Source organism: Gobio gobio (genome assembly GCF_949357685.1).
Source record: "Gobio gobio genome assembly, chromosome: 15".
Taxonomy (NCBI): Eukaryota; Metazoa; Chordata; class Actinopteri; order Cypriniformes; family Gobionidae; genus Gobio; species Gobio gobio.
Genome location: NC_137108.1, coordinates 18,847,830 through 18,870,549, shown reverse-complemented (window position 1 = coordinate 18,870,549; position 22,720 = coordinate 18,847,830). Strand labels below are relative to the sequence as shown.

At 35.9% G+C, this 22,720-nt stretch overlaps 2 protein-coding genes across 4 annotated transcripts in view; one reads left to right on the top strand and one right to left on the bottom strand.

Moving 5' to 3' along the window:
- The window catches only part of fam131bb (family with sequence similarity 131 member Bb), an 82,193-nt gene that overhangs the window by 17,775 nt on the left and 41,698 nt on the right, over nucleotides 1–22,720 (top strand). For all 3 annotated transcript variants that reach the window (XM_079837521.1, XM_079837522.1, XM_079837523.1), the window contains exon 2: nucleotides 13,293–13,330. In XM_079837521.1, the coding sequence (XP_079693647.1) occupies nucleotides 13,293–13,330 (38 nt within the window). The remainder of the gene's footprint in view (nucleotides 1–13,292; nucleotides 13,331–22,720) is intronic.
- LOC307138605 (uncharacterized protein) lies at nucleotides 17,915–21,703 on the bottom strand (the record flags this gene model as incomplete). Its single annotated transcript, XM_079837035.1, has 3 exons — nucleotides 21,667–21,703; nucleotides 21,431–21,526; nucleotides 17,915–18,205 (listed from the first exon to the last, which is right to left on the bottom strand). Exons 1-3 carry the CDS (start codon nucleotides 21,700–21,702, stop codon nucleotides 17,915–17,917), a joined length of 423 nt encoding a protein of 140 aa, XP_079693161.1. The 5' UTR covers nucleotide 21,703.

Below are 22,720 nucleotides of genomic sequence, written 5' to 3'. Positions count from 1 at the left end.
CACTTGTTTTCATTCACTCCTTCAAGTGAACTCTATTAGTGGACTAAAGTAGTGAATAGTGATTAATGGTTTAGGGGGCGATTTCGGATTCAGCCATTGTCCCCCAAAAGAAAGAACCGATTCTGAACTTCCTGAAAATAGTCGTCGGTAATGCTGCCTTCACATGCTATCGGAAATTTGATAATTCCCACTTCTGAAGTCGTGATTACGAGCTCATTGCATTCAAATTTTGAAATGGGAGGGCGTTCATGTGCAATTTTTTACCTAGGAAACTCGTATTTACGCCTTACTTCCTGCACAAATCTATATGTCTGAAATAGGGCTGTCAAAAGATTAATTGCGATTAATCGCATCCAAAATAAAAGTATGTGTTTACATAATATATGTGTGTGTGTACTCTGTTAATTATTATTTATATATAAATAGACACACATTCATGTATATATTTAAGAAATATTTGCATGTATATACTGTATACATTTATATAATCTATAATATATATAAATATAAATGTTTTATATATAAAAATAAAACTTTTTTCTTAAATATATACATGCTTGTGTGTGTATTTATATATAAATAATAATTAACAGAGTACACACACATATATTATGTAAACACAAACTTTTATTTTGGATGCGATTAATCGCGATTAATCTTTTGACAGCCCTAGTCTGAAACAAATTTGCATAATGCCAGCCTATGGTTTTCATTGGCTGCCTGTGATCAAAGTCTACTTTGACCCGCCTTCAAACACAGTATTTGTAGCTGTGGCCTGGAAGTGTTTGGTTCATGTTGTTGGGCATGTCGAGAAGACGCTGTTTTCTGCACTTTTAAAGAATGAAGACTCGGGCTTGAATTGATACGGCAAAAACGACGGCATCTTTAATGTTCGTATCACTGTGCATCAAGTGCTGAGGAAGCCTCTGGAGCTGAAATTCAGATATGTTGATGGGAGTTTTGTTTCTGACATGTGTAGACCAATTAAAACATAGGCCGTCTGACCAATCAGAGAAGAGTATCTCAGAAAGGAGGGGTTTGGAGAGACCAAATTCTTTATCGAGCGGATTTAGGCTGCGAGAAAAGAGATGCTGTATATATTATGATAAAATCAGTGTTTTTGACCTTGAATGCATGTAAACCTATTGTAGGAGACCTCCAAAACAAAATTACAAACGTTTAAAATAGCTTTATAGGGACACTTTAAGACTTTTTGTTTGAAATATTTACCTAAATCATAATAGCCTATATATATATAAAAAAAACGCTTATGTTTGTTTGAACTAACCCGAGCACTCATTTTACTTTCAGAAAAAAATAGGCAGCAGTGAGTGGCCTTTAACACGTCTCCTCCATTTGGTTTGATTGTATGGCATCTGTGATATTATGTTATGGGACACCCACTTAATGATAGCCTATATGATTGCTAAGAGCACTATCTCTCATAGACACACAAAAATAGCGTTGAATAACAATGGCCTTACAAAGGAAGCTTGACTTAAACCGTGATCCTCAGTGCTGCTGATTGAAACAATACAAAGAATGAGTTCCTCAAAAGGAATTCGTCATTGAGAGCTGCAGTGCTCTTTCTGCAGTCGCACACATCGCGTGAATGACTGCAATATGTTTGAAGCAATAGATTAATCGTTGTGCTAGTATGCTGCAGAAATAGAGCCTGCTGCAGACAGACGGGCGGACATTAATTCTACACAGGGTCACAGCGTCACACCCCTCGGACGGGTCGAGTGAGGAAGCTGATAATCATCAGCAGAAGCAGCAGCATCCAGTGCACGAGCACAGCATACAGCAGCTAGATTCTCTCCCAAACACACACTTCAATGTTGAAATGCGCTCACTGTCACCGATTCGTCCCATGTGGAAGGAATTCCCCTCAGTCTTCCTTCCGTTAAGGGACATTCATAGATAGGCAGAGGCTGATAGCGTCTTTCTTTGCGGTGGTTGTCATAATAACTACAGCTGCAGGAGACACGATGTGGCTGATGCGGGTCCTTCGTTCCGCACGGCCGCACTTCTCTCTCTCTCTCTCTCTCTCTCTCTCTCTCTCTCTCTCTCTCTCTCTCTCTCTCTCTCTCTCTCTCTCTCTCTCTCTCTTTCTCTCTCATCCCTTCATCTCCTCTTCAGCTTTGCGTTGTTACTAGCTGCTCCATGGTTTGGCCGCAGGGGAGGTAGGCTATCAGAGAAAAGAGAAGCGCTGGGGAAAAAGAGTCGGCTCATTGTACAGGATTGTGTTCTCGCATGTTATTGCTCCATATGCAGCAAACTTTCATTGACAGATTTAAATAATCCCCAAATTCATCTTAGGCGAGAATTAAACTGCACCAAAAGCAAAGAAATAGAGGGGAAAGAATGTGTTCTGGATGTCAGTTAATGCATGAGAGGGAGTTTGTTGCAGTAATGATGCGGGGAATGTTTTAGATTGGATATCATTAGCAAGGGTGGGAGACCTCAAGCAATGGTTTTGTTAATACTGGGAATCCCAGTGGAGGTTTGTAAAATGAGAATATAGAAAGCGTATTACCAGTTTAATTGATTTGTTTAAGGTCTGGCTATGGTTGTTATGGATGAAACGGATCCTGTATGTAAAGCGTTCACATGAGACTTCCTTTCTAATGCAGAAGAGCGGAAAATGTGCATGTGAAGCTTCATCTTTTGCTGTGTGTACAAAAGTTATGGGTGAACTTTGAAACGGATGTAAACAAACATTACAGCTTGATTTCTTGGTCCAATGCAAAATAATACAAATTAGTACAGTATTGTATAGCCTATTGTTGTGGAAAAGTGGAGCGTATTTAACAAACTATTTTAATTTATTATTTATAATTATTTTAAGTCAAGTCAAAATTATTTGAATGGCACTTAGGGGTGGTTAAAATAGGCTACAAGAAATAAAACTGCATAGTCCTCACCCCTATGAATTATTATTAAAGATACAAAATGTGTTCATTTAAAGGCAGTGAGTGATTTATTCTTTTGTTGTTTGATTGGTGCTGCATTCACGCCACATTGTCATTATTGTAATTAAGAGATAACAGCCGGTGATGTTGGAATTATGCGTTTCCTTGGCAACACTATCAAAGCCAAAATGAATCTGGAGCGGCCACTTGGTACGGAGCTCTAAGAAAATGTCAAGTTTACAAGTTATAGTTCTACGAAGATGTGAATGCTTTTAACAAGTCAGAACCCTGTAAGTACAGTGATTCTGGCATGGCATTAACAGCAGAGCGTATATTAGGCTGCTGTCACTTGGACTAATGGACAGATCCAATAAACTAATACACATCCGATTTTCCACCAACTGTTTACGCGAATACTTCACACTACGGGAATTTCGACATAATTGTGTGTGTCATCATTGAGTTCTTTTTGTGCTTAATAACTCTTTTTAACATCATGCATGTCCTGCTGTTTATTTATTCATGCATGCCTGCATGGTTCTTTATCACTCTAAAGTTGCAATGGTCTTTTATTCTCTATTTTGATGTATATTCAAATAAACAGCTTCCCGAACAGAAAAAAAATGTAGGGCGAGACTTGATTGATTGGATCATTGTGGTTTGCTATTGCTGTGATCTTATGTATGACAGGTTGACCCACACATCAGAAAATAGACGAGATTTTGCTGCAAGTGGGAGGAAAAGCTATTTTGATTAAAGATTACAAAGGCACATGAATTTGAAACAAATTAAGTGCATGGGTATTTATGATTTTATGGTGACTTTAAGTAGAACTGTGCAATGCATATATATATATATATAATGCCAGCGTTGTTATGGCCTAAAATAATACATGATTGATTAACTTATCCTAACATTTTTCTTTAACATTCTCTTTCTAACATTTTTCAATGTATATTTATGAAATGCACTTTCTGTGAAGCTGCTTTGAAACAATGTGTATTGTGAAAAGCGCTATACAAATAAATTTGAATTGAATTGAATTGAATATATATATATATATATATATATATATATATATATATATATATATATATATATATATATATATATATATATATATATATATATATATATATATATATATATATATATATATATATATATATGCATTGCACAGTTCTACTTAAAGTCACCATAAAATCATAAATACATACATATATATATATATATATATATATATATATATATATATATATATATATATATATATATATATATATATATATATATATATATATATATATATATATATATATATATACTGCAAGATAAACGATATAGCAAAATCTCTAAGGATAGACGCTCCAAGATCACCCCAAGATTGTCATACCAGATCAGTCCTATTGTGACTTTTCACAATATACGTTTCAAAGCTGCTTTACAGAAAGTAATTGTCAAATATAGAAGTTACATATTCATTGTTACATATAGAGGAGTTTTATCAGTGTTTTTTTTTTTTAGAGAGCGCTCTTTGCTGCCTTTAACCTCACATCTTAAGCCACTGGTAGGTCACTAGACTGCACATAGTGATGGCTTGATGATTGGGGTAAGCATCTTTAAAAGCTTGTCAAAGTCTTGTACAATGACCTTGCATAAACATGACCTCAGAGGTTGCATAAAGTCAGCCAATCAGTTTAGAGCTTGCCAGATCAACAAATTGCCTTCCAGTTTGAGGTTCAATATAGCAGACGGCTTACTTTTCACCAGGTTAATGATAAAAAGTGCAAAAAAGATCCCATAGTCTTATATCGAATACTGAATTGACCTAGCAACCACTCAGAACTCAGAACTTCAGAAAACCTTAGCAAACACCACTCAGGGTTCATTATGATGTAATGGAACAAGATGTAATTTGATGGAAGAGATTAAATTATTTTGAACTGTTTTGCCATACATATAAAAGAGAGTGGATGCATGTTTCTCTACAGTACTGTTTATATGATTGTATAATTTTTACCTTTGTTATCCTATTTCCGGATTCTCCGTCCAGTGCAGACATTCAGTAAAGCAGCTTACTAAAATACACATTGTGCCAGGAAACCTGAAAATTGCTCAGTAAGCTGCAAGTTCCTACTCTGTTTTGCATGATTAAAAAATCTAACACGGAAGCATAGAGATTTACAAAACCTCAACCAGAACACAGCGAAAACAAAAAAAAGAATGTTTCTTGCAACCAATGGATGTGATCATGGAGGCAATGTAAATCCACAACAAATGTATGGCATATGGTTGATATTATTGTGAGTAATTCAAATCTTAGTTTTGCAATGCTCACATACAAAAGCGTGAATGCTGAGTGAGACTATGAGGTGTGTGCAGTCACTTTTGTTTAGTATTTATTCAGATAGCTGAGCTTTAGGGCCATTAAAATGTGTGAGAAAGATGTGTATAAAGTGTTAATCCTGGTTAAATGAATCCCAAACGTGTGTGTCAGTGCTTGTATTGTTATCCAGGGCGCACACTGCCTTGGGCACCTTAATATTTACATAAAGGAAATATGTTTTATCTGGAAGAGGTGATTAATTCAATGGACAGGGGAAAGGTGAAAGGTCAGAAGTCAAGGAGGAACCAGAAAATCACAATCGCTGTGTAATGAGGGAGAGATGAATAGAGATTAAGTGCTGAGAGGAGAAGAAAGAGAGCTACTATAGACAGCCCTGCACATATTAATGAATATTAATGCTTACATCTGTGGTTTTGGTGAATGATAAATAGTCATCAGGACTGTATGTACTATGGGAGTTTAGTTATTTGACATCCAGGTTACAAAACAATGGGACACAAAATTATAGATTCATTAGCCTGGATCAGTGCAGGTTAGCTGAGTTCCTCCAAAATCATTAAGGGCATCTGCCACATTCACAGCTTGTACTGAATTGGCTGCCGTATTCTAGGATACTGAGTGAATGGAGGCCATTAGATGCTGCAGTACCCTATTATCAGTGACATTTAATAATAATTGCCAGTCATTATCAAATCAGTCATACAGTCAGTAGGAGTTGTTTAGTGTTTACCTCCAAATAGCATTTGAGTTAGATAAATTAATGGCATATCATCAGGGGTTAAATTATATTCTAAAAAAGAAAAAAAAATCAATTTCATTGTTAATTTATTCAATTTCCTGTATGCTAGAGTCTCTCTGTTTGATCCAGTACACACACCATCTCCATTTTGATGGAAGTCCATTCTGCCTCAGAGTTTAAAAAAATAAATGGTGGCAATATTTCTCACAATTGGGACTTTATTTATCATAATTGTGACTTCATATTTCCCAGTGTGCATTCTCTCTCAGAGATGCAGCTTTATAGTTCACAATTGCAACTCTATTTCTATGAATTGCAACTTTATTTCATGCAATGTGACTATCTCACAATTTTGACTTTATTATTGTGACTTCATGTTTCACAATTGCAAACTTATATCTCACAATTGACTTAATTTCTTATTTTAAACTATCTCACCATGATAATTTTTTCCTTTGAGGCAGAAACATTAATTCATATCATATATATAGTGTTATCAAAAGTACCGACTCCAGTACCAAGTCGGTACTGAAAAATTAAAAATGTGACGATACCAGCATTTTGAGCGCTGTTGAACGGATTCTTAAACACCTGATTGGCTGTTGTGTTCACACACTCAACATACAGCTCTGAAAAAATTAAGAGACCGCTTAACATTGATTTCATTGAACACTAATCATATAGTGATTGTGGTCCTCAAAAAAGAAGTTAAATTAAACCTTTATTATGTGTGCGGTGATCCCGCACACTCCTCTTTTAGGCTACGTCTACATTAATCCGGATACATTTGAAAACAGCTTTTTCATTTCAAAACGCTCTCCGTCCACACTAGCTTTTTCAAGCGTTTTCCAAAAGTTTCTCATCCACACTGAAACCTCTAAATTCACTTTATGCGTAAAACCTAAAAGCTCACTGAGATGATACAGACAGAACAGACAGAATAAATTTATCTTGCTATTTTTCTGGCAGGATGATTTTATTTAGCAAAATATCTTACTATTCACTGATGCATCCAGGTCGCACTCACCATTATCTAACTGCCCTCATGTTACTCGCATTTCTCGCATTTTCTCATGCAAGTCATTTTCATCTTAGCAGGACTGTGATATGAAGAGTATCTTTAGCAACAGTGTGAAAGTGAATAGCACATAACAGGCACAATACCAGTTTAAACATGCATATCGGTTCATTATGCATCACATGGCTAAACATGCGTCATTGTTGACAAATACCTCCGTTTTCACAGTCCACACTACAGCATGAAAACCGCATTTTCAATTTTATCCAATTTTCAAAAAGCTCAGTTTTCACAGCACAAAAACTCCATCTCAGTGTAGACGGAAGGCCAAAACTGAGTGAAAAAAACGTTTTCAAACTGAAACGTATTAGCATGGACAAGGCCTTATATGTGTGCTCCACCTTACTTTGCACAGTCAAATTTCATTCCAGTCACAAAATAAATGTCCTATCTTGCCTAGGTCTCCTAAGCCACTACCAGATTTTAAGGCCCCCACCTCCAAAATCTCAGTATATCCTGCATATCCTCATTAGTAAATACACATTTATGCGTAAAAACACAAAAAATGCCTTTTAAAAGATAACTTTAATTGAACCAGAGTACCAGACAGACAGATACATATATATCTTCATAATGTCTGGCTCCTGATCTTGATAAAGACAGTGAGTAATCTCTAAAGGGACAGAATAAAATGTCTGACGTTAGTGTATCAGTAGGTCAGTGTGTCACAATGTTAGCCATCACTCCAGAGACCACAGAGCTACTCTGTCATCCAGACATAGAGATCAACTAACAGTTCCCCTCTCAAATTTCTAACTGCACTGCTTTCTATTTCTTCATTGTCTTTGTATAACACAAACATCAGGCATATATTTGGTTGCACTGATTATTTTAGTAATGCTTGAGCTTTCATACACAAATTAATGTAATTACTTTAAAAAAAAACACACACGCACGCACACACACACACAAACACACACACACACACACATTAAGGACTGTTTTATGTAATATGTTGACATATTTTCTGTATAGGAAGTTGGGGTGGGACATATCGAAAGGCTCATCACTTTTTTTAGATAGCCAATAATCTTTCCGTTTACGTCACAGCCATGAAACATGATTTGCTACTTGCTAAGTTAAAAGGGTGCTACTATGCTTTTTTAAATTTTCAACTTTCTTAAAGGGATAGTTCACCCAAAAATTAAAATTATGTCATTAAATACTCACCCTCATGTCGTTCCAAACCGGTAACACTGACAGCCTATGCAACTACAACTTTCAAGGCCCAGAAAGGTAGACAGCAAAGAGATAGTAAAAAAGTAATGACTCCAGTGGTTTAACCTTAATTTTATGAAGCGAGCGAATGAGTGCTTTGTTTGCGGAAAAAAAACATAACAAAACATACATCATTTACCACTTTATTTACAACACAAGAGTGTTGCGTTGACATGAGAGTGGACATTATGTGAACGCACGTTGAAGATTAATATTTTGTAAATTAATTAAATAATGGGGTTTTTTTGCGAACAAAGCACTCGTGTCGCTTCATAAAACTGAGGTTAAACCATGGATTACTTTAATGATGTGTTTTTCTATATTCCTGGGGCTTGAAAGCGGTAGTTGCATAGACTGTCAATGGAGGAACAGAAAGCTCTCAGATTTCATCAAAAAGATCTTCATTTGTGTTCTGAAGATGAAAAAAAGTCTTACGGGTTTGGAACTACATATGGATGAGTAATTAATGACAGAATTTTCATTTTTGGGTGAACTAACCCTTTAAGTGTGTAATGTTGCTGCTCGAGCATTAAAAAGGTCTGCAAAGTTACAAAGTCCTATTCTCTATCAACAAGACAGCAAGCACCGTTTTTGAACTCCCTGAAACGTCCCGAGAACTTACACCGCACAATAAAAGAATTCCTGCTTTGCTAGTGTAGTGTGTTGAAACTCGTGGTTTGGTAAGGGCCGTGAAATTTCCTAAATTAGCTCAAAGTGGTAGACCAACCACAACACACTCAATCAGAACACACTGCTCTTTTCAGAATGAGGTACTTCATAGAGACCGGAACTAAACAGTATTTCAGACAAAAAGCAGAGCTGCAATAATGTAAAATATGTGAAAAAATTATGTTTTTTGGTAACACTTTAGTATGGGGAACACATAATCACTATTAGCTACGACTTTTGTCTCAATAGACTCCTAATTTACTGCTTATTAATAGTTAGTAAGATATTTTAAGCGTTTAAGTTTAGGATTAAGGGATGTAGAATATGGTCATGCAGAATAATGCATTAATATGTGCTTTATAAGTACTAATAAACAGCCAGTGGTTACAGTGTTACAGGTTTTCTTTTTGAAAAATCTAGTATGAAAATCTATTCTAGTAGACCCCAAAAACAAAATCAAGGCTTTGTTTAAGGGCATAATAGGTCCCCTTTAACTTTTAGGAGAACATTAGATAGCAAATAAAAGGCCTCAAAGCTAACAGACATGGATCTCAGTTAAAGAAAAATATTTAATCTGCTCGGGAATCACTTATTTTCAATCTCATATATCCACATTGTTTAATTAATTAAAACAGTGCATCTGGTGCAGCAAGTTTATCTACAATCATTACACCATCTCTAAAAAAGAAAGGTCACCATCACCAAAATCCTTTCTAAATATCCCACATAATTAGCACAGTTACAGGTTACACATCCGAGCCCAGTCAGGGCCGACTATGAAAGAATATTACTCATTTAATAATGTGAGAAATCACCCTGAGACCAAAGCTGTATTTAAGTTTAATTAGCACAGGGCCTTCTGTAATTGAGTTTTTGCAGAATCAGGATTAGTCTGTGTAAGGAAGGAGCAAAATAAATAAATAAAAGGATAGGATTCGTTAATCATTCAGAAAGAGGCCTGAATACAGGTGACCTGTTTTCCACTGTATCCATTTTATCCCTCCATTTTTTATGTGATGGACTGCATAATTATTTAATTATGTTATTAGGGCACTTATGAAGTGGGCCAGTGCATGAGAACTAATGGAATCTATAACAATGTTATGCTACAGTGGCTGGGGGATAGAAAAAAATGTTTGTCACTGTCTTTTCTGTTTACTTGAATTCCTGTTAACTCTGCCCTGCCACCTCCACATGTAGTCTCCCTCTCTCTCTTTCTCTATTGTTGTAGTGTTTTATCAGTAGGTCAAGCTGTGCTTATAATGAAAGAACAGCATGAACGTAGGCAGGTGTACGGTGTTGAGATCTGATTCAATTGTGCATTCAATGCAATCGTTTTCTGTTGTTGATGGCCCTAACCATTTGCTCTCATTGCTAGTGATTCTATAAGTTGCCTTTCGTTCACAATAATCTTCACAGTGAACAGTAGCAGGAAATGACTACGATGGAGCAAAATGTCTTGTTTATGTACAGATTAACTGCAATAAGGTGATGTCCAGTGATATGTGTTTAGGTGTTTAGGTTTAGGGTTTATTTTGCTGTTGCATATATACCCTCACTGGCCACTTTATTATCACTATCAGCCTTGCTAATACCGGGTTTTGCCTTCAGAACTGCCTTAATTCTTCATGGCATAGATTCAACAAGGTGCTAGAAACATTCCTCAGAGATTTTGGTCCATATTGACAAGATATTTGCTGCTGATTTGTCAGCTGCACATCCATGATGCGAATCTCCCATTCCACCACATCGCATTATAGTAAAAGTGTAGTAACCATGTTTTTTTTGGCTAATTGATTACCATTTATATAACCACAGTTTTACCACAAATACCATGGTTCAATTATGGTTAGAGTAGCAAAGCCATTTGTGGTTACCATGGTTTAACTATAATAACCATGTTTTTTTTTAATTATTTGTAGTAAAACCATGGTTCATTTTCGTAAGGGAAAGGTTCTCTATTGGATTGACTGTGGAGGCCACTTGAGTATAATGAACTCATTGGCATGTTCAAGAAACCAGTTTGAGATGATTTGTGACATGGCACGTTATCCTGCTGGAAGTAGCCATCAGAGGATGGTACACTGTGGTCATAAAGGGATGGACATGGTCAGCAACATTACTCAGGAAGGCTGTGATGTTTAAACGATGCTCAATTGGTCTGCTCACACCATTACACCACCAGCCTGAACCGTTGATACAAAGCAGGATGGATCCAAGCTTTCATGTTGTTTATGCCAAATTCTGACCCTGCAATCTGAATGTCGCAGCAGAAATGAAGACTCATCCGACCAGGCAACATTTTTCCAATCATCTATTGTCCAATTTTGGCAAGCCACCACGAATTGTAGCCTCGGTTTCCTGTTCTTAGTTGACATGACTGGCACCTGGTGTGTCTTCTGCTGCTGTAGCTCATCTGCTTCAAGGTTTGAAGTGTTGTGCTTTCAGAGATTCTCTTTTTCATATCTATGAGTGGTTACTTGAGTTACTGTTGTCTTTCTATGAGCTGAACCAGTCTGGCCATTCTATGACCTCTGGCATCAACAAGGCATTTCCCCACAGAACTGCCGCTCACTGGATATTTTCTCCCTTTTGGCTCATTAAACCCTAGAGATGGTTGTGTGTGTGAAAATCCCAGTAGATCAGCAGTTTCTGAAATACTCAGACCAGCCAATCTGGCACCAACAACCATGCCTTGTTCAAAGTCACTTTCTTCCCCATTCTGTTCCCCATCAGTTTTTTAAATTTCAGAAGATCAACCATGTCTTCATGTCTAGATGCATTGAGTTGCAGCCATGTAATTGGCTCACTAGATATTTGTGTTAACAAGCAGTTGAAAAAGTGGCTGGTGGCTGGTGAGTGTATATTACTATTGGACAACTTCTATATATAAAGGTTATAAATCAATTGGATCCACTTTATATTAGGTGGCCTTAACTACTATGTACTAACATTTAAATTAATAATTTGATACAATGCACTTATTGTGTACACACATGGTTTTACACTGTACTTATATTAAAAAAATACCTGCATGTAATTACATCTGTAATTAATTTCTGTAATAACATTTTTAATCACACTGTTGACACTTCCCTTACACTTAACCCTACCCTTAAACCTACCCCAAACCACCACACATGTCCTAACCTTACCCGTATCCCACCTCAATATCAGCAAAAGTGTTTTGCAATACAATATGAAGACAATAAATACCTTTTACTTATTTTTTGATGTAATTACATAGTAGTTAAGGCCACCTAATATAAAGTGGGACCAATCAATTCAAATATTTTAACTAATAATTAATAACTAACTGCACCGAATGCTAAAATTCAATTCATAAACGCTTACACATTGAACCCTTTACATTCTGTGGATAATTATAGCCATTCAACATTATATTTAAATAGGCCTAAACTGCAAATTATCAGACTGCTTTTAATGTATTATTTATTAACAAATATTACAGAACATAATCAATCTTACAACAACTTAAACTTACAACAACCTATTATAATAATTGCTGCATTTAGTTTTGCTATTGTTTAATGTGAAATAATTCCTGAAGATGCTTCTCTTTACTTTTTTTACTCTATATTTACTCTCTTACTCTATTTGCTCTCTTGAGAGCTGTCTTGTTTTTGTCTTACATCAAAGCTTATTTTATGCATTCATTTTCAAGCTGTATGTTATAGCATTATACACTTACATATTTTCTCTATATGCAACATGAGTATTGAAAGTTTTGTTACTTATTTCTGCATTCTGTTTAATGGGTTTCACAGTACCAGCTGTGTGCATTTACACTTGTGTGCCCACCTTCCTTAACTGTTTAAAAAAGATTTATATTATTTCTCTACTATCACATGTATATTGTGAAAGTGACAGTGACATGACGTGAAGGCCAAATATGGTAACCCATACTTGAATTTGTCCTCTGCATTTAACCCATTCAAGTTATTGCACACACATTTCCAGTCTGGCTCTCTAACCATTAGGCCATGACTTTCACAAATATTGCAAAATATAGTGTAGATTGCAAGTTATGATCATCTTTAGTCAATCTAATGCTTAGCTTAGTCTAACGAAAGCTCCTTGTAACACAGTGCAACCAATTATGTTCTGTAACACTATTATATTGGCTGGAAAAAATAATTAGAAATAAACAAGATCCAGGTTCTTAGCCAAAAGCAACACCAATCACCATAATGGTGACTTAATGGCCACACACCCTTACAATAACAACATATATTAACTGTGATTTTTCTATTCGAGTCTTAAAGCACCCTGCTATAATTTCCTTGTATCTCCTTCTCTCTCCAGCAGCAGATGGAGTTCCCGTGCAGAAGGATGGGGAACAGGTAAGGGAGCTGCTGATTACACCAACATTCATTCTAAATTAACCAAATCTCTTAACAGCGCTGACACGCTATGACACCCCACCCCACAAATTCTTGATTAGGGGAAAATAGCATCCTGCTCCAAGATGGGGGCTAAGTGGGTGTCCAGAACAGGAAGAGATTATCTCAGTTATGGAAGTGAGCCAGCTCTCCTCCATAACCGCAGAAAAACATTGCTAGCACATTAGCCTAGTTAACAGCTTCTAGTTAGTGCTTACCAGAACTGGCTTGTAGTTTTGCTATAGTCGTTAGCAATTATTTTCGGTTAAGTTTGTGTGTTCCAATGCCTCAAATTCTTAAGAACTGACCCAGAAAGCAGGCTTATAGTATTTGCCTTCAGCTGCAGTGACACTGACTGATTCTGAGTCTGTACTTAAGGGTAAGATGATGATTTTTGCTCAATGGATGCTCAGTATCACAAATGACACATCGCATTGCTTGCTTTTTTTTCTTCGTCTACTCTTGTCTCTGTCTTCATACATACTGTGGCTAAATCTGAACGAGTAAGCACATTCATTTTTATCTCACACAAAGCATACATATGAGATTTCCTCCCTCTCTCTTTTTTCTAAGCTTTGAAGCTGATTCCATTATCAGACACGAGGTTTGCTACATGAAGACAGAACATATTCAATTCAAAAGGTCTCTTCATGAGTATGTTCTTATCAATAAAATACACACACCTCTGTCATCTGTGTCACCCCTTTATGGTTCTGAGGTACCTGACTGAATATAAAAATAAGAAAACAAGTGATATTCAGTGTGGTAATTTTACATACAGCCATATTGACAAAAAACAAACGACTTTAGATACGTAACATGACTTATTTCTGAATGAAACAGGATATTCAATTTATATACGATTATACAGAGTCCCGCACATGACATGCAGGAAAAAATAGTAGGCGAAGGCCACATCCACATGAAGCCAGAGCTTTCCCTATCCGATTTTTCCCCCCTCGTCTCAAGAAATATCTGCGTACACACGAAACCACTGAAACCGACTCAAAACGATGTAGTATACATGCCAGACCAGTATGTGGCACTGTAATTCTGCCACAGACATATACTTAAAAAGGAGTTGTGGCTAGAAGGGGTACAGCAATGGTCGGAAGTGATCCGTCTGGTCGGAACGCTGATATGTTACAACATTTTTTGTGTGGACGGGGCCCAAATTGTGCGCATGATTTACTAATTCTTTCCCTTGATTTATAGATTGTGCGCACGATTTACTAATTCGTTCCCTCGATTTGCTAAATCATGCGCACAATTGATAAATCGAGGGAACAAATTAGTAAATCGTGTGGACGGTTAAGCAAGTCGAGGGAACGAAGTAGTAAATCGTCCGCACGATTTAGCAAATCAAGGGAACTAAATAGTAAATTGTGCGCACTCCGTATGATTATAATTAAATACATGACATGATGGCGGTTACTTTGTCTATTTTTGATCCATCAACGAAAATAGTTCTAAACAAAGCCAAAGCGGAATCATCACGCCTCACTGATCAACACACAATTGGCTAGTTGCACGTGGCCGCCATGTTGGATTTCCGATCAGCAAGTGTGCGCATAGACACTTCCGGTTTCGCTTTACGCCGATGCAGAGTGCCGGAGAAAAACGGAAATTATCTCTTATTGTTGTTTACAGAATCTATTACGCAAATCACTTAAAATACTACTAAGATATATAGTACTATGACATGGCATTTAAACGCACACATGCACAAGTCAGATTAATGAATGAACTCCATACGCATACACAATGACAATAATGCCTACTGTAAATATAAAGCTACAGCTACGATTAGAGAGTTGTTTGCGTAAAATGCCCCGTAAACCATATGTTTGCCCTGTGATAGGCTATTTATCTCCATAAATACAATTTTCTCAATTCTGCACATATTTTCACTTCCCTACATCAATTGCTCCATTACATTTACATGTTTTCTTTGCATCAATTATCTTTTTAGATACGAACAAGGGCTGTAAAAAGATTGTGATTAAATTACATTTTGAACTGTAGTTAACACAAACAGTTTAATATAGCTACGTTTTTTACATATAGTAAAATACTGTATGTGCTGCTTATAGGCACCAGACAGATAACAATGCAACAGATGCTCTTTACTCATCTCACTTGAACAAAATAAATGCAGTAATTAAAAGAAACGCACAGGGGAAATACAAACACTGGAAAATGGAAATTATTATGTATTTAAATTACATATGCTACTAAATAATACAAAGAGTTAGCAATATGTTACCAAATAAAGTAATTAAAGCATACACTGAGTCCATATCATATTCCCATGCTTATTTATATCGCAGATGAGGATTGAGACTTCGGTTGACATAGCAAACATAAGATCTTAATAAGGGTCAAGTGTTGTTCCACGTAGAAAGAGAATGCAGTTTTTGAATCATAATTTAGTCCCCCAGCAGTCGGAACAAAATTGGCAAATGTATATCAGGGGAGAGCGGGCACAACCTAACGCTTTTTGACTTTCTCAGTCTGTGTAAATCCACTTGGGGTTTAGAGTATTTATTTTTTCCAACATTAATTTCACACATGTCTAGTACAATTATGTGGGGGTTTTTTTTTCATTCATACAGTGTATACTTTTTTTCTTGATGTAACCCGAAAGAATGGAAGTGAAATGTGACAACATGCCCCATAGGTGGGGTACATTGTAACATGTGAGGGGCACATTGTAACATGACCAAATGACAGCTTAAAATGTTATCTCTAATCAAAAAAATATCCAGGACAAACTAAACTATTTTTTCAATAAAATGCAATTATTAACTTTTTAAAATAAAATAATGGCATTTTTTTTATAATTAAAAGTATCTTGTTGAATTATCACACAGAGGTACACAATAATGTAAGTAGAATGTTTTCTTTCGTTTCTGATAGACCACCATCTAATCTTTCATTTTAAAAAACATTCATTACATCTAGCCAAGTTTCATATTTAAGTTTCTTCTTGCACCAAATGCAAGCGTTGCTAAGACCGGAAGAGTATGAGCTGAAGTAACCATGCACTGTAAAACCCGATAAGTTCAGAATACTCAATTTTTGTAGACACCGATTACCTCAAAACATTTAATTAAACCAACTTAAAATGTTTAAGTAAACAATATTTATAAATTATAATTAAGCCAAACTTAAAAGTTTATATTGCATTTTATCTGATATTTAAGTAGACTGTAATTAATACTACTGTTTGCCAAGTGTAATGTTTTTAATTTAACCATACATAATTGTTTTGATGCAAAAACAATTATTTTATTAGTAAACCTGACTCAAAATTCACTTATGACTCAAAGGCTAATGAATTGATCATGCTGAAGATGAGCATATAAAAAAAATAAAACACAAATGCAACATTAGCTGTAGAATTGAATTTTATTTTGTCTTACCATTTTTAAAACCATGTGACTGTTTCTAAACATGTAAAAACACTACAAATATACAGAACAAGTTTCTAAAGATTTTAAAGTGCCGTTTTAAGACATCAGGCCATAAAATAGACAAGTATTTGAGGAAATACAACTCTTACAGCAATGCATCAAACTGAAAATGAAAAATACAACAAAAAAACAATACAAAAAATATAAAAACATGCATCAGACAACAATGAAAAAAATAAATTATATATATATATAAAAAGACGTCAAATCTATTAAACTTAAGGCAAAAAAAAGGGAAATAAAATGATAAGTATAATAAGTACATACAAGGCACATCTCATATTACAGGGTTAGTTCACCCAAAAATGTAAATTGTGTCATTAATTCCTCACCCTCATGTGGTTGGACACCTGTCAGACCTCCGTTCATCTTCAGACACAAATTAAGATATTTTAGTGTAAATCTGATGCTGAAAAAGGCTTCAGATAGGCCTCCATTGGCATTCAGTACATTTACACTCCCAAGACCCAGAAAAGGCACTAAAAACGTTGTGGAGACACACACGGAAGACAAGAACAAGTTGGAAAAAGGTGTTATTTTGAATTTTTTTTGCGCACAAAAACTATTGTCGTCGCATCGTAAAATTATTGTAGAGTCACTGTGGTGAGATGGACTTTGTAACGACGTTTTTAGTGCCTTTTATGGATCTTGGAAGTGTAAATGTACTGAATGCCAATGGAGGCCTGTCTGAAGCCTCTCTCAGCATCAGCTTTACACTAAAATATCTTCATTTGTGTTCCGAATATGAACGGAGGTCTTACGGGTGTCCAACGACATGAGGGTGAGTAATTAATGACAGAATTTTCATTTTTGGGTGAACTAACCCTTTAATGTTCAGATCAATAAGTTGTACCATTTAAAATGCAAACATGAGAAACTGAAGTCGATTTGAAAGGCAAGACATCAACTAGCCTACCCAATGTAAACTTTTATATTAATACTTTTAACAACATTCGAGTCATGTTACTGGGCACCACAAACGCATGCAAATGTTTTAACAGACATATGCATGTGCCTAAATACAACACTTAACGTCGCCTACACATTTTGTAACAGCTCATTTTTTAGATTAAGTAGACAGGTGGACAAATTTCAGTGTTTTACCATCAAGACCCATCAGTACTTTCTGGACGAAGCTAGAAGTAAGAGTGAGTTTCCTGGGGTAGTCCAAACGCAATATATAGATCAACCCAAACAACAATGCATCGGCAAACCTGGGGCTATCACTCATCACAACATCATCTTCCACCACAATAGCAGTGCTTGCAGGATTGAAATGAACTGGACTAGTCGTGCCTCTGTTGACCATGACAAGAGCAACAGGACAGTCTGTGATGTCTGGTTTATCTGACACCTCCATCTGGAAGAAGCACAGAGGTTTAAGTTTAACTTAGTACATTAGAAGTAGACAATAGCATTTATATTAAAGATGAGTATTCCACAGGTCACTGCTCAACAGGCAATTATATAGGTAGGTGAATATTCTTGCAATGTATATCATTTAAATGCTGGGTACAGTACCTGCCAAAAGTTTGGTAACATTAAATTTTATGCTTTTGAAAGAAATCTCTCATGCTCACCAAGGCTGCACTTATGTAATCAAAATACAATAATAATAATTTAAAAAAAACATTAATTATATTGTCAAAATTACAACAAATTTAAAATAACTTTTCTATGTGAATATATAGTAAAGTGTAATTTATTCCTGTGATCAAAGCTGAATTTCAGCATCATTACTCCAGTCTTCAGTGTTACATGATCCTTCAGAATTCATTCTAATATGATGATTTGCTGCTCAAGAAACATTTATGGATTATTATCAATGTTGAAAACAGTTGTGCTGCTTTACATTTCTGTGGAAATTGTGATACTTTTTCCAGGATTCTTTGATAAAGTTTAATGAACAGCATTTATTTTGTATTTATTAATTTTGTTTATTACATTTAAGAAATATAAATATTTTGTTACAATGTCTTCATTGTCAATTTTGACGAATGAAACATCCTTGATGAATAAAAGTATATATTTTTTTCTCCCTTTTCTTAAAGCTACACTGTGTAACTTTTTTAGTCTATTCTTAGCTAAAAACACTTAGTTCTTTCAAAAATATATGTGCTCATTAATGTATATTTACTTCTTTCAAGTAATAAAGTATTCTCGTAAGTTTATAATATGCCATTGAAAATACATTAGGTAATGGGATCTAACGGTGGTCGCCATGTTGCCCCTCCATCTTGAAAGTACATTAGCCAAAGAGGGACATACCCGTAAATTCAAGCTTCGCTTTTCGCGTTTTAACCGGTTTTAATACTGGATGGCACTGTACAAAATTCTCTGCCTCGCGCATGTGCGCGTCAACTTGTTCAGACTTGTCTGGTGCATGTGCAGAGAGTTTTCATCTCAGCAGCTCCAGTAACAGAGTTATATGGAGTTTTCCTGGCTTGTTTATTCCTCAAAAGTCTGTTTTTCCTTGTGTGGTATTTCTGTGCGTTAATAACTCCGTAAGTAATAATAGTTATTGTCATTGTGGATGTGTTTCAGAGTGTGTCATCGCGTAATTCAGTTGATGTCACCTCAGAAGTATTTTTGTGTCAACATACAATAGCGTAATGCTCACCTATTTGAATAATCATTCAGTTATTTTGTTATCAACAATGTTTATTCGTTTATAGAAAATATTTGCTTGTAATGTATGTTGATGGAAATATGTATCAGGTCTGATCGGCATATTAACAATTGTTATACAGAGCGCACTGCAGTGCTAACGTTAAAGCGGCGCACACACTTTTGTAACCGGACACCGCTTGTTAGCAGCGGCAGCTCCGCTCCTTTTAATGCAGCTGCATTTAGCGCCTATATATGGTACAATAAGCTCTGGTTTACGGTTACATTATACAAATGTATAAGTATAGTTATACAGTTCTTAACTGTGTATGTATATTTACCATCCTTATTTGTTCTCTCACAGAAACCACATTTATGTACATATCCACGCAAACCTGTTTATGCCTTGCAATTGGATGACTGAATAAACATTACTATCATCAAAGTTCACTCTGGATTAGCTGCAGTTCTTTCTAGCCGAATAATTAGGCCAGTTGAGTTCCAACCATCCCACTGGGCACAGAATATCCCACAGGCACCGTGTCGAATGTGGACGAGGTCGAGCTGGAAGCCATGTTAATCTTGGACTAAATCGGCCACCGTAGGAGTTGAAACGAAATCGGAATTGAGAGGAACAGAAACTAAAGTTCACTGGATGGTCATATACCTTTTCACCGCTAGATGGGGGAAAATATCACACAGTGTAGCTTTAATAATATTAATACGTTTCTTAAAGGATTACTTCACTTCAAAATGAACCTTTCCTGATAATTTCTTCGCCCCATCTCATCCAAGATGTTCATGTCTTTCTTTCTTCAGTGGAAAAGAAATGAAGTTTTTTGAGGAAAACATTCCAGGATTGTTCTGCTCATAATGGACTTCAATGGGAACCAACGGCTGAAGGTCCAAATCACTGCAGTTTCAGAGGAAGGGCTTCAGAGGCTCTGCACGATCCCAGACAAGGAATAGGGTCTGATCTAGTGAAAACATCTGCCATTTAACAAAAAAATATATATTTATATACGTTTTAACCTAAATTGCTCATCTTGCGCTGCCCTGCGACAGCACTGATTGCGTAATCACGTTGGAAAGGTCACACTAGACATAGGTGGAAGTACCGCCCCAAGCGAACATGCGAAGACTAATACAAACGGACTTTACAAAAAAACACCTCCATCTCCATCTTCAAATTGTCTGTCATCGCTGTGTTACCTTTTTTTGCTAAAGGATATTTGTATTAGTCTTCATACAAGCACTTTGTAAACACGGGGCGGTACTTCTGCCTACGTCTAGTGTGACCTTTACAACGTGATTACGTAATCCATTCTGTGTCACAGGTCAGCGAAGATGAACAACTTAGGTTAAAAAAAAAGTAAAATAAAAAAAAAAGTATATAAATGTTACATTTTATTTTGAAAATGTGGCGATGGTTTGTCTAGATCAGACCCTATTCCTTGTCTGGGATCGTGCAGAGCCTCTGAAGCCCTTCCTTTGAAACTGCATTGATTTGGACCTTCAACCGTTGGTTTCCATTGAAGTCCATTATGTGGAGAAAAATCCTCGAATGTTTTCCTCAAAAAACTTCATTTCTTTTCCACTGAAGAAAGAAAGACATGAACATCTTGGATGAGATAGGAGATAGTTAATTATCAGGAAATTTTCAACTAATCCTTTAAAGCAGCAAAAATATTAAAATATTTTCTGAAGGATCATGTGACACTGAAGACTACAGTAATGATGCTGGAAATTTTAGCTTCAAATAAATGCAGCCTTGTTGAACCTAATAGATTTCTTTCAAAAACATTACCACATTTCAATGTTTTAAAAATTTCATAGGTACTATTACATAATTACCAGATCACTGATAGAGATTTTTATAATAATACAAATAAAAACAACAATAATAATTAACAAAGCTGAACAACCAACCTTCTAGCAACCTGATCCTAGCAAATCTGTGTATGCACTGAATACTTACATTCCACGTCTTAAAGAACTGTGGGTACTCCTCGCGTAGGTATACCGGGATCGCATGAAGGACTAAAGTGTGCTTCATGTTGGCGTCATGAAAATCCTTGAAAACAAGTGAAAATTAACACAAATAAGCCAACTTTTTCAATTTTGAATACAATGAAGAAAGTGTCTTCTAGTTATTGTTGACAAATTGACACAGCCGTCCCTATCAGAACCTTATTTGGACCATCTTTAACTTACCTGAACATCATAAACACTTAGGATGTCACGCAGCATCTCTGTCTGAACACGGCCATGAGTTGCGGTGTGTGTCGGTTGAGCTCAGCATAGAACTGGTTCCATAGGTTGACATTTGTGATGCGTTAAAACTCAGAAAACCTAGAAAAACAAAAGTTATGCACAGAATTGTATAATAACAAATATAATGAATTTAGAAAAAAGAAAGATGAGTGTTTTGAGGCTCTATTTGGCAAGCATCAATCTCAGCAAGCATCCAGTTCAAACTGCAAGAGAAGAAAAAAGTTATAAGTTTACAACAAGTATTTCCAGGCAGTCAAATTGCACTGGTTTACTTAATCCAATATCGTGTTAACTTCATGTCAATGTATTTTCCGTGGACATTAAGTTGCTTCTAATTTATCCAGTAACATTAGTTCATTCCCATGCATGTAACGTTAGGAATACAATCACATTTACCATATCAGGGCGCTTAACATTACCAAAACAGCATCAATACACTTTCAAAACGTAAAACCGCCGTTGACTGAAAAGAGTTAACGTTAACAGTTAAGGTTAAAATGATTGCCCTGCTTGCTTGACGTTAACATAGTGGCGCTAAAATGGCATTCAAAAAGTGCGCGAAGCACAAGGCGACTGCCTCGCTTCACAAACCTTCATAAAAGTACCACATCCCAAACGATTCAACATGTCATTCTTTACATATTCTTGAAACATTTAAAAAACAATTGAAAAAACGTTCACAAGTTGTTCGTTGTACTTACAAGTTGTTTAATGTGTTACTTTCTGCTGCCTTCGAGTGTCCGCCATGTTGAATGGATTCTTCGAACGTCGATCGGAGCAACGCCCAACGACGTGACGCAGATGACGTCATTGCGCTGCTCAATCAGTTTATTTAAAAATATTATGTACTTTAGTGAAGTTTACTCAAAAGTAATGAATCACACAAAATTAAAACTACACTACTCATTCAGAAAATTTTAAAGTTTTAACTAGCATTAACTATTAAACAGATTTTAATTTTATTGTCCTCACATTTTTTAAGTTAGTAGTACTG